The 12,907-nt window shown below is 42.6% G+C and overlaps 1 protein-coding gene across 1 annotated transcript in view; it reads right to left on the reverse strand.

The window, feature by feature from the left end:
* Window positions 1-1,404: 1,404 nt before the first annotated feature.
* The window catches only part of ELOVL5 (ELOVL fatty acid elongase 5), a 31,328-nt gene continuing 19,825 nt past the window's right edge, over window positions 1,405-12,907 (reverse strand). The window contains exons 3-7 of the mRNA XM_006835719.1: window positions 10,790-10,867; window positions 9,454-9,625; window positions 7,328-7,452; window positions 4,972-5,106; window positions 1,405-3,296 (exon numbers count right to left, since the gene is read on the reverse strand). Coding sequence (XP_006835782.1) covers window positions 3,153-3,296; window positions 4,972-5,106; window positions 7,328-7,452; window positions 9,454-9,625; window positions 10,790-10,867 — 654 coding nt within the window. The 3' untranslated portion in view covers window positions 1,405-3,152. The remainder of the gene's footprint in view (window positions 3,297-4,971; window positions 5,107-7,327; window positions 7,453-9,453; window positions 9,626-10,789; window positions 10,868-12,907) is intronic.

The following is a 12,907-nucleotide window of genomic DNA, read 5'->3' on the forward strand; positions in this document are numbered from 1 at the left end:
ATTTCCAATTCTATCTGCCTTCCCATCTCTCCTTACCTTTGTCCTTAAGTTGCCCCTTTTATCTCGAATGACTGACCACTCCATGGTAAGCACACCTTACTAGTGATGTTGTCCCTACTATATACCTAGCTATTGCTTAGCTGAAAACTGGTCCACAAGGGTGAGTTCCATTCCAGACCTGAAGGGTGGTCGAGGGCCATAGTCTCAGGTTTCTCTAGTCTCTTCCTGACCAGTAAGCCCAGCCATTTAAAAAATATATATAATTTTGAATTTTGTTCCACATTTCCCCCCACTCTATCCAGGACCTTCTAACATCAGAGCAGTTGTAGTTCTTCTGGTTTTAGTGTTGTGGAGACTGATTTTCACATGTTCCACTGGACTACTTGATTCCATGCATTTTCAATTTTCATTGCTCCTCTTTCCTGAACACATGGAGTGACCAACAGATGCACCTTAGATGGCCACTCATAAACTTTTAAGATCCTAGTGGCTACTAATCAAAGTAGAGAGTAGGACATTGTCTTTGTGGACTACACTATGTCAATTGATCATGGTGTCCTGAGACAATGGTCCTGAGCCTCAAGCCCCAAGAATTCATTGCTGTAAAATGTCTGATGATATCTAAGAAGTTTTCATCATTTGCCCTCTGTATGCTCCACCACATTCATAGGTGTTTTTGCAACAAAGATAAATTCCCATGTACAAATACCCTTCTGTCAAACTCTTATCCATCTGTGGACACACTCCCACTCTTCTTCCCATACCTGTTCAGCCTGTGTATCTGTCCAAGTATCTTCCCATAGAACACTGATGTTCCAGGATTGTATATATAACACTATTTATCTCTATCTCTTTTAACCCTTGCGTACTTCCCGGTGAAGAGATCTGTTTTCAAAAGTAAAGTTTTATTGGAACACTGTCATACTCATTTATACACTGTTTGCGGCTACATCTATATGTTCCAATGGCAGGGTTGAATAGTTGCCATAGAGACCATGTGGTCCACTAAACTTCAGTGTATTTTTACAGAAAAAGTTTGCCAACCTTTTCATCTAGACCTAAGGAAGTAACTCTACTAGCTGAGGGGTGGGTGAGGATGGTTGGGAGGAAAAAAAAGAGCATCCTCAGACTGGAACTTCAGTGGAGGAAGTGAGGATATGAGTAGGGGAACCGCTACCAGGCCTTATTGTTTATTCCTCATGTGAACTGGGCAACAGAGGGGGCTTCAAGAAGTTCATGGAAACATCCCATTATTTTCCACAAACTTTTTGAAGCACCCCTCCTATAATCTTTTAAACCTTTTAAACATCTATTTGGGCGAGTTCCTAGAGGGTAAAGAGAGTAGATTTTTCTCCAGTCTTTTAGAATTGGCAGTATATAAACAATGTAATTCACAAGCACAGATAATCAAAAAATGTTTTAATGATTAATGTTTAGACATTATTTAACAGTGTGGGTATATGCAGATGAGTTAAGCACATTTGACAGCACACTACTAAATGTTATAGTTTCTGTATTGACATAGGTAAGGTCATTTTCAAACTAGTACCTAGGAATGAAGACAGACATTTACAAATATACACAATCTAGGGCTGATAAGGTAAATGTAAACAGATGCTGTGACTCCTTCCAAAAAGAACACCCACAAGACTAATAAGAGAACCGGTGGCTCCCTACAGTATGAATGTGCAAAATTAAAGCATGGTAAACTGATATTTACACACATATCAAACCAACAACTAGTTTATACATTGTCAATGACTTCCTAAACTGTGTCATGAGTGGTTCGATGTTTATGCTTTTCAATGAAGAAGGTTCTCAGAGGCTAAATTCCAACACTTTAAAATGACAAACGATAGTTCGTATCTGTTTGACCACTGCCTCAAACATGTGAGACATGATTTTACAATAAACAGTGTATTATTTATGAACAAGCAGTTCTAAACAATCTTTAGATTTTAAGCAGAAAGACACGACAATTACATTTAAATTACATTAAAACAAATGACCTCCATCCAATCCTGGTTCTCTTATGCTGTGGCTATCTGTTTAATTTTACCTTAAAAATTCTAATATCCCTCTTTCCCTCCTTTAATTCATTTTGGTAAACTAGGCACATTTCAAAATGAAGTCTGTGTAAATACAGATAACAGTACAGAAATCCATATGTATTTGGACCTTGGCAACCAGCTCCTCATTGCTCATTAATTGGACTCTGTCAAATAATACATATTCAAACACCATCTTTGAAAAGTACATATCTCCTCTCTCTCCACACTTTGGAAAGCAAAATGGGCTTTGTTTCTTGTATAAAAACACTTAGCACTTCAGAAATTAAAAACCGCCTAGTCACCCTACTTTCTAAAATCTGAAAAGACAAGGAATATATATTTAAAGTTTCATCAAGACCACTTTAGAGTCCCCCTCAAACTTTTCTTTTCTTACATTATTAATAGTGGCACTCAAAATAAAAAAATAAGATCTGTTAAAAAGTTAAAACTGACTGTTCCACTAGATTTGAGCTTGCTTGATTTAAAAGCCAATATTACAAAACAGACAGTGCCATTCTGACTTCACATTACAAAGTCACTTGAGACTAGATGCCACGCACTGGTTGTTCCACAAATCATGGTCTTTGATGTTTCTAAACAGAGCTATTAAAAAAAGGAATACAAACTTGAAACATACCCTAAGTTGAACTAATAAGCTTTGGGCCCTGCTTTTTAAATTTTAAGGCATGTGTGTTTCTCTACGGTAACATTGTACAAATTTACATTTACAATCACATGCAAGATCTACAGTTAAAAAAAAAAAAGTTTGGATTACAGTGTTCATAAATTGTGAACCACAATTCAGCACCTATCATGTTAAAACTAATAAGGCAACAGCAGTGTCGTATACTACAATAATACTCCCTTTTCCACAGTCAAGCGCAGGGGTCGGTGAGAGCCCAGAAATGTTAAAAATCTTATGCCTACTTGTATAATCAGTATACATTTTCTAGGGGTTTGGAACTGATGAAAGAGGTCCTACATGAATCACACTATTGTAGGCCAACTAGTTACAGCAGCTGTTAACGAGCATCGGGGGGCACAACTCATTACTGTGCTTACAATCAGACGCGTGGTTTGGAGGTTTTCAACTCTTGGTCTTCAATCCTTCCGTTGTTTCCTTGGTTTCACGTGGTTTTCCAGGGAAGTAAAGCTGTTAGTATGTCCGTTCACAGCCGCCGCGGATCCATTCTGATGGTCCTTCAGGTGGTCTTTCCTCCGGGAGGTCCCCTTCTTGTTGTAAGTCTGAAAAAAATTGGGAAGGTGAGAACCATATCTGCACAGGGCTGGTTTCTGTACTGGGAATGACACTCTACCTGTAGCTAGGATTAATTCCCTTTTATAAGTAAATTCTAACAAGAAAGAACTTCAGTGGTCAGGTAATCAAGCTATATATATATATATTCACAACAGAAAATTCACCAATCCAACATTTTTTAGATACACGATTCAGTGACACTGATTACATTCTTCGACTTGTGCAGCCATTGTCATCCTTCTTTTAGAAGTTGTTCTTCCCTATTAAACAGAAACCTACCGACCTCTAAGTTTCCTACCAGATCTTTAGAACCAGACTGTTGTCAATCTGGTCCCACAGAAAGAGTTCTTCAAAAGACCACAACACACGGGGCAGGCATTCTTTACTAATTAAGCTAAACCACTGTTTGGTTTTAAGAAGACTTCAGGGGGTATTTCTGGTTTAGAGTTCAAAAGAGTATCTTGGGGCAATAGTTTCAGGGATTCAGGTAGCCTTCATGGCTCCATGGGATGTTGAGGCAATACAGAAATTCTGTTCTGCATTTTCCCCCTTTATGAAATAAAATGAAAATTTGACACTGGTTTTAATCATTCTTCTATTTAGTAAGCCTGAGATTAGTTTTTACTAAAACTCCTGGAGTTATAATGTAAATAAAATTAAAAATATATATATACAGCTAAAAAATTCAACATAGGCTTTACTCTACTCTGCCTCTGGAGTCTGTGGCTCTATGGTTTAATGTGCTGGATGTAAAGTTGGTTTGAACTGCAAGATTGATGGTTTCAGGCTCACAAGTCGTTCCTCGGAAACACTATACCGCATTGCTATGGGTTGGAACCGACTCAGTGTTACTTAACAACACCACCACCCTCTGCCTTCAACTCAGTATGTTGAAGGAAAGGACACAGGTTCTGTGACCAAACTGGTTTCTGCCATCTGGTAGCACCTCTCCACCCACCCTCATCCCTTGCTTGTCATCAGTGGGTTCTCCTCATTTCATCGCTGACACCAGCCTCACGGACAAAGTGCTGGCTGTACTGCTGTGTGCAGTTACACAATAAAGATGAATGACTTCAGCTTCCTCACTAGGTCCTGTCCTTTAACTTCCTAAGTCCTGATGGGTGTGGCAAAGTGTAGCCAGGAGTAGTGCTTAACTGCAAGACGAGCTCACCACAGTTCCCAGTGGCTGCTTGACACTACCAGGCTTACACCCTCGGGATCAGCGGCCTCTTCCCGTGTTCCTGAGCTTCTATATCTTCCCCCTGAACGGCAGGCAGTACAGCTACCAGGCAATGTCTGAGGGGCAGGTGGAGAGAACAACACCTCCACCATTCGGTGGTGACAGGCAGAAAACCAGCAGTGGTGCAGAGGGAACAGATTCCACTGGAGGTAACCTATCCTGAAAGGCCTCTTCTGTGAGCAGTTGGAGCAGGACTGAGGCTGACTGAAAACCAACGCTCACACTGCTGCTGCAGGTCAGGAGGGAGAGCTATGGGAATCGGTTCAATGGTTCTGCATTTACTACATGAGTCCCAAGCAAAGCATCTAGAACTGTGCCTGTCTGAGACAGACTGCAAAGCCTTCGACAGGCCTCTGTGGATGAGAAGTGCACCGGCTGGGAAAATCCCCTATAAGCAACCACCCGAGGAGAGGGAGATTTACCTGAATGTAGAAATTTGTGAAGAGAGTAATCAGAGAAATCATGTATCCAATCTGGAAATATAACCAGCCAAGAGGGAACGTGCAGGGCCAGATGACCCCGCAGCTGGTCTGGATGATTGTCAGCACAAACTGGATCTGGTGAAAAGAGCAGAGACACACCTGAGCAGGAGCAGGGCAGGGACCAGGTCTCATGGTAGAAGAACTTTTCACCTAGCACTCCCATTCCCCAGTTTTTGAATTAACATTAATCATTTTGTAGGCAAACAAGTCATTTCTAGATCACAACACATATGCTACAATATCTGAAAACCATACATTTATCCACAAACCAAACCCACTGACATCAAGTCCATTCCGATGCATAGCAACCCTATGTAGGGCTTTCAAACTGTTAAGTCTTTAATGGTACAGATAGCCTCATCTTTCTCCCAAAGAGCAGCAGGTGGATTTGAACCTCCAGTCTTGCAGTTAGCAACTCAAGGTCTAACCCATAGCACCACCAGGGCCCCTATAAACTGATGTTATGTATGTGTGCTTGTTTTTACATTTACCTGCCATCCCCATTGCTACTTATACCATAGCCCATAAAATTTAGGGACAGTATAGAGATGTAAGGTTGTTTTGATTTTTAAAGGGGGTGGGGTAGGGTAGGAGGATGTAGGGGTATGTTTAGAGTACCCCAGGAAGCAATCAGATTGGATACCTTTCCCATTCCTTATCTGTGTTCTCTTTCGGTTTGGTGCAGGCTGATGACTAGATTTAAAGGCATTGGGAAAAAATGCCCAGCTCATAGGCTCGCTCTTGAAAAGCACAGGGCCTCTCTTAGAGGAATAGTTAAAAGATGTTACAATAAGGTGGTTTCCGGAGGGTGCATCTTCAGGAAGAATGACAGCTGGGGACTGCATTCTGCCCACTGCTGTTTCTGACCCACTCAACGGTGTTACCAAAGACAGCACGGTTCTTTCTTTAGGTTGAGAAACAGTTAGAGAAAGGGCATTTTAATAAATTTTTAATAAACTGGGTGCAATCTTCTACCTCAAAAGACTAAGCCCAGCAGTGACCCACTTCCCCAGTCTGTTCTTGAAAATGCTGCCTCTGCCAGAGCACAGCTGTGGGTTATAAAGCAATCTGCACCCTGTCTGGAGTGTAACAAGGAGGTTATCGAACAATTATCCTTCTTCACAGGTGGGTGAGAAAAATGAACAAGGACTGCAAAGCAGCTGGCAAAGAGGTGATAATGAAATATTAAACATGTAAGCAACTCAAGAGATTTTCCCAGATTGTTATTTTAATATCGAAAAATAACAATGGACTTGGAGGGTCTGACTCATTTGAGTTTGTTTTGAGAAGCTGTTGATAAGGAAGGCCAAGGTTAAGGGTTTAATGTCCACATTCCACAGTCAGCTAGCTTTGGCCTATTGCCTCAGTGTTCCTCATCTATAAAATGGGGCTAATAATCTGAGCTTGGGCTACTGGAACAATCCATGTGAGCAGCTTATTATTATTAGCACATCTGCCTGACATACAATCAAGGTCAGCATTTAGCAGTTTTTCAGTTCCTTCAAATTACTTCTGACTCCTAACAAACCCTGTATAGGGTTTCTGAGGCTGTAAATTTTTCTTCTGCGGTCCAGTGCTTCACTGGACCTTCACAGCCCAGTGCTTATCCTACCGATCCACTGTGCTCTATTTTGATTATTAATTAGCTTACAAAAGAGGAGAGGTTGCACCAAGTGTTTAACCATTGCACCATCAGAGCTCCTGGGGAAAGGCACGCACTGCCAACTGGGAAATGTTGAGAAATAACCACCATGTGCCAACAGTTGACTGAGTGTGAAAGGGCCCATTACCAGGTGCTAATCTTATAGCAACAGGTGCTCCATTAAGCATGGGCAGAGTTCAGAGGTCATTTGGCATTTGCCTTAGCAAACATCCTTATTGCTGAATGAGCTAGACACATACTGGATTCAGGTAACTTCATAGCTCCTTCTGAAATTCTTCAATACAGATCAAGTTTTTACCTCGGAATCTAGATTATACAACTAGAAAACACACATACACACACATGTACAAATTAAGGGCCAAAGAAATGGCTTTGAAAGTCAGGTAATATGATTTCCATTTTTACTGTGCAATTCGTCTGGCCAAGGGCATAGTTTCCTCATTAATAAAATTAACAAAGTTTCCTGCTCTATTTTCACAGATATGATAATTGGATCAAATGAGAAGGGGTAGGAAGGCACATTTTAGATGCTAGTCAACAACCGTTGGGAGGCAGCAAGACGTCTTCACTCAGGAAGAGGTTTGTGTCCACCAGGAAGCATGTCCTGGGGGAGAGAGAAGCTGGGTCACTTACCAGCTGCCCCTGAGTGATGTACTTCTTCCACCAGAGATATGGACGCATGGAAGGGACAGACGACAGGCCATAGTATGAGTACATGAGGACGTGGATGAAACTGTTGAGTGTGGCACCAAAGTAAGCTGCAGGAACAGAGGAGGTTTGGGAAGGAGGACACATCAGTGTCTTATGCATAACAGGCAAGAAAAAAAAAAAAAATCAGAAAGAAAGACACATTTCTGATCAGTGGTTGGCAGATACTGCAGCAGTGGGCACTGCACGAATGTGTAACCAGAATGCAACTTCCACTCAGCAGGCAGGCTGCCATTAGGATGCTTTAAGCCAGGGGTCAGCAGAGCTGTGGCTCCACTGTATTCCACCTGCCTGGCTCGAGCACCTGCAGGCTTTGTTTCTAGCCCCCACTGATGCCCCGAGGTGGTTGCTTTTATTTACCACCTGTCTTTTGTGTTGCTTTGAAAGCTTTGGACAGCAAATGGACAACATGTTTCTACAAATGTGCTGAGGTTTGGAGATCCCTTCGAAGTCACCTCCTCCTAACTACCTCCCAGGAGAGCAGTGCTGAGGCTGTGCCAGGCCAGGGTCTTAGGGCAAAAAACGACATTTAATCTCTGGATCCTCACATTTCCAGTAAGACCACTAGTTATTTTTCAGACTTTCTTTTCCTCCTGGCTGCACAGATGGTATTATTAAGTGTCATCAAGTTGCTTCTGACTCATTGAGACCCTGGTACAGGTTTGCAAGGAACAGCTGGTAGGTTTGAACCGCAAACCTTGTGGTTAGCTTATCTTAACGCACCACATCAGGATTCCAGCCACACAGTAAACCACCACAAAATGCCATGTGCAGTCAAAGCCTTGGACACAAGGCTGGGTCAGGGAAAGAATTTCTACTCTTAACGTAGCTAGATAGTAACTGGCCAGGTGAGCTATTATCTGGTTCCGTTTCTCAGGTACAAGGTACAAAAAAATCTGCCATGCTGCAAGTTTCCTGAAGAGCCAATGCAGTCTCCTAATGTAAACAGGTGCTGTCTCTACTGTTGTTAAGTGCTGTTGAGTCGCTTCTGATTCACAGAGACCCTGTATATGACTTCTGAAGCTTTAAATCTTTGCGGGAGCAGAAAGCCTCATCTTTCTCCTGCAGGGGGGCCAGTGGGCTCAAACTGCTGACCTTGTGGCATATGCAGTCTAATGCTTATCCTGTGGAGACACTGTCCTCCCCACTTTTAGAAAGGTCAGTTAATCTACACTCTCACGGTGGGATGGTGACAAAAAACATTATGAAAGGAGCTGGAGGCTGATTATCACTGACCACTCAGAGTCAGTTTTCTCGGGTGTACATCTAAGGAGCACATCTTGCATGTCCTTTCTAGTTCTAAATTCTGTGACTGTGTGAACCTTAGTGGTCCTAGTTAACCAAGGGCAGTGTGATCCTAGGAAGAAAGCCATGCACGATCAAACCCAGACTCTTTAGAGTCAGGATGACAGGAATTCTGCCTGACACACTTGTTAAAACTCCAAGCTGAGTCTGGCAGCGACAACGGAATCTCTGAAAATGGTAAGAGAGCCCAAACCATAAGCTTTCCAAAAGATAAACATGTCTTCCTTAGAGAATTTACTTCAAATTTCAGTACTTGTCACAGAAGACATCCTGATAAACGTGCTTCAGGAATGTGACGGTCAACTGATGAAGACATGTGGAAACTTCCTAATAGAGTAATAGCTACAACTCTCTCTCATAATTATGTTGCATGAAACTCACTCAATGGCACTGCCCTGTCCCTGTTCGGCAAACACATTCCAAATCTCACAGAAATAAGGATAAGACACAGCCTGGGGGAAGGTGCCCTCCAGGGCAGAGAACATTATCCTTATTTTTTAATATGCCTCCCAAGCTGGGAAGCTGTTACATCCTTTATCTTGCCAAATCAGTCATTTACTAAACTAGAAAAAAAAAAGTGATGTCAGCTTACTGATTCGCATAGGCCATACAAATGATCACTGTATGCAGCTAAGACACAAAGTTCAAATGCCTGACTTCAGAGCACCCATAAAGACAGCACTTTTTCATTTCAGTTTAGCCTCCATGCTCATACCTAGACCCAAGCCAGCACCCATAACACTTACAGTGGCCACAGGGCACCCAGTTCATCACAAACCACCAGATGTTCAGCATCGAGGCGTGGTGGTACACATGCAGGACCGTGATCTGATGGTTGTTCTTGCGTAAGATGAAGAAGAAGGTGTCCATGAATTCTATGAGTTTGGAGAAGTAATACCACCAGAGGACACGAATGATCTAGAAGGAAGGTGTTGAAAGGCTTAGGCTGTTTTTCCAATGGGCCTGCTCTGAAATTTTACCTGCGACATGTTTTACTGGCATCCCAGAGTCCGACACTAACTCAGGGAAGCCCGAGTGCCCCACTGGCTCCTAACACCCTTCCGCTGTGAGGAGCTGGGGTTCCTCTAGGAGGTGATTTAAAAAGAATACTCTAGGGGAAATTGGCAATGACAACATGGAAAGTTTTAAAAGGGTCCACCTTCCAGATGACACAAAATCAGGAGGCTCAGGGTTCAAAACTCTGGAAGTGGTCTGTGCAGTTATCAGTATACAGAAACCAGCCAGAGGACACCTTTGAGGTCAGGACTGGCACGGGGCAGGTAACACAATACGAGATAAAGAGGAAAAGCAATCAGATGTGTCAGGCAGCTGACAAATTAATAAGTCAGCCCTATGACTGCACATCTCCTGCCTGCCTTTTATTTAAAACACAAAACAAAGAAGCCTCACCTACAGTGGAAGCCAGGTCCTGTCTTTAACACCAGCATTCGGAGGCAACTTAGAAGAACGATTTCCAATTTTAGGACATTATCCGTATGAACTCATTTATATTAAACCCACTGCCCTGGAGTTGGTTCCGACTCCTGAGACCCTACCGAGGGTTTCTGAGATCACCTATCTTTACAGGAGCAGACAGCCTCAGCTTTCTCCCAGCACCTGGCCCTCAGCGCCACCAAGGCTTCTTCATTTGTTATGTTAATGCAGCATGTTGTTGTTAAGTGCCGTCGGGTTGATTCCAACCCATGAAGACCCTATATAGGGTTTCTGAGGAGCAGCTGGTGAACTTGAACCGCTGACCTTGTAGTTCAAACAACTTTGCAGTCTGGTGCATTAACCCACAGCGCCACACCAGGACTCCTAATGCAGCACAAATACTGACAAATGCATGCAGTCTGCCCTTGCTGCCGAAATTATTAACAATAGTTTTGCAGAGAGGGAAACCTTACTTTTCATACCATGTGTATATACTGCTTTTATTATTATTTCTTTTTACTGTTCAGAGATTACCTAGACAGTAGGTTATGGGCTACCTTTGTCTTTTGTACACCTTCCTTATTAAAAACAGAAAACAACTACATAATAAATGCTATAAATGAAAAGAAAGTAGTAGTAGTACAATACCTTCATGTCTGATTCTCCTGCGTTGCGTGTTCCCTGACAGAAGAAATTGTATTTGCCTTCCCATACTCCTGTCACTAACTGAAAGAAAAGAAAAGGCCATTCACCAACAGTAACAGAACCGTGTAAAGATGTATAAAAGTTAAAACTGATTTCACAAACGGGGTAAAACACAGCTATAGATTAAATGGTGGGGCTGAGAGTCATTCCTGGTTGCCTGCCATCAGACCTTCTCTCTTCTGAAGCTTCGGTTCCTCGTCCCCTTGGCATCAGCATAAGGTGCCTTGCCAATTCTAAGGCCCAAAATCACCTGAACACAGGCTCTAACCTTAATTTTTTTTTTTAAATGTTTTAATGTGAATTATGTGATAGTTTACATGGGAGAACATTAGTTTTACATTCATCGTATCGTATATCGTTTCATTGCCATGGTTACAATCCCCTCCTCCATGCATCATCAACCCACCAAAGGGTATATACTACAAGCCTTCCCCCCTTCCCCCGGTCATCAGCACACAGCCCCTCTCCCTCTCTGTGTCTAAAGTCCCTAGCCGCTCCATCTCTCCACGTCTCATCCTCTCTGTCTCCATCTCAGGCATCACTGCTTCTCTGGATAGGGTCCCACTCTCTGCTCTTCTCCCTTGATGGTCCCAGGGACCTCTGCTCCTAGACTGCAAAGTTAACCATTCCCCTCCTTGCTACAAAACGTCTACCTTTACATTCCCAACCCTCAAATCAATCCTGGTAACAATTATTCACTATTGTATCACAAGAGATCTAGCAGCATTTCCTTTCATCAGCCCCGCCTACACAGATTGGATACAACTACTCAGTAGAGATTCTACCTTCCTCCACGCCCTCTGGAAAGCTTGTAACCCAGTCACTTCTTGCCTTTGTAGCCCCCGCATTTTGTCTACCCTCACTCTTGCCCCCCAGCAGCCTCAGGGGACAACACTGTCTCCCTCCAAATGTTGACACTGTAATAATGGGTTATCAACTTGAGTCAAAGTCATCACTATTATATAACAGTGGTTTTCAGCACTTCCTAAAACCCACAGTTGAGCACAAAAAGCATCACTATATGGCTTCCTTAAAGCTTGAAGGGATTTCAGAGCTGACCTATTCTTGGGCTGACAGAGAGGCCTGGATGGAAGAGGAAGAGGGATGTGAGTAGTAAGCTCAAGCTCCGGGGAGAAAGTGCACCAAGACCAATGTTCCTGCCAGCCTGGGTGGGGGTTAGGAGGACCTGGGATTGCCGTGTCTTATCTATTTTATAGAGCTGTAATTTTTTTAAAATTGTGGTAAAATAAACATAATGTAAAATGTATCATTTTAAACCATTTTTAAGTGTACAATTATTGGCATTAAGCATATTCGCAATGTGGTGCAGCCACCACTATTTCCAGAAGTTTTTCATCACCCTAAACAGGAATTCTGTACTCAGTAGGCAATAGCTTCTCCTTCCACACAAACTTCCCAACGCCTGGTAACTTCTATTATACTTTCTGTCTCCAAGCATTTGCCTATTTGAGATACCTCATAAAAGGGGGATCATATAATATTGCCCTTTATATCTGACTTATTTGAGAGTAATGTTTTCAAAGTTGATCAAAACTTTCTTTCCTTTTTATGACCGAAGGAAGTATACAGCAAGGATGTATCATATTGTTAATCCAGCTGTTAGCAGACACTTGGGTTGTTTCCACCTTGGGTGCTCTGGACATCAGCAGACTTCCTTTTTATACACATGGTAATAGAGGCCCCTAGTTTTTCAGCATGTGAGTGGCACAGCTGAAATCAGAACCAGATCACATTCTGAACAAAGCACCCCTAAGTGTTATTCTATAACCCACGATGGCTAGCCAAACCACCAGATTCTGATACTGAGCATAAACCCAATGCCAGTGAGCCATTTCCGTCTCATAGTGAGCCTATGGACAGAACAGAATTGCCCCTGAGTTGTAATTTTTACAGAAGCAGACTGCCATATCTTTCTCCAGTGGACTGGTCAGTGAGTTCAAACTGCTGACCTTTCAGTTAGCACTCAAACATTTGACCACTGTACCACTAGGGTGTACCACATATTAAGGGGAATGCACCAAAAGGAAAAGATATTCAATG

This window comes from Chrysochloris asiatica, unplaced genomic scaffold (genome assembly GCF_000296735.1).
Source record: "Chrysochloris asiatica unplaced genomic scaffold, ChrAsi1.0 scaffold00019, whole genome shotgun sequence".
NCBI classification, from domain to species: Eukaryota; Metazoa; Chordata; class Mammalia; order Afrosoricida; family Chrysochloridae; genus Chrysochloris; species Chrysochloris asiatica.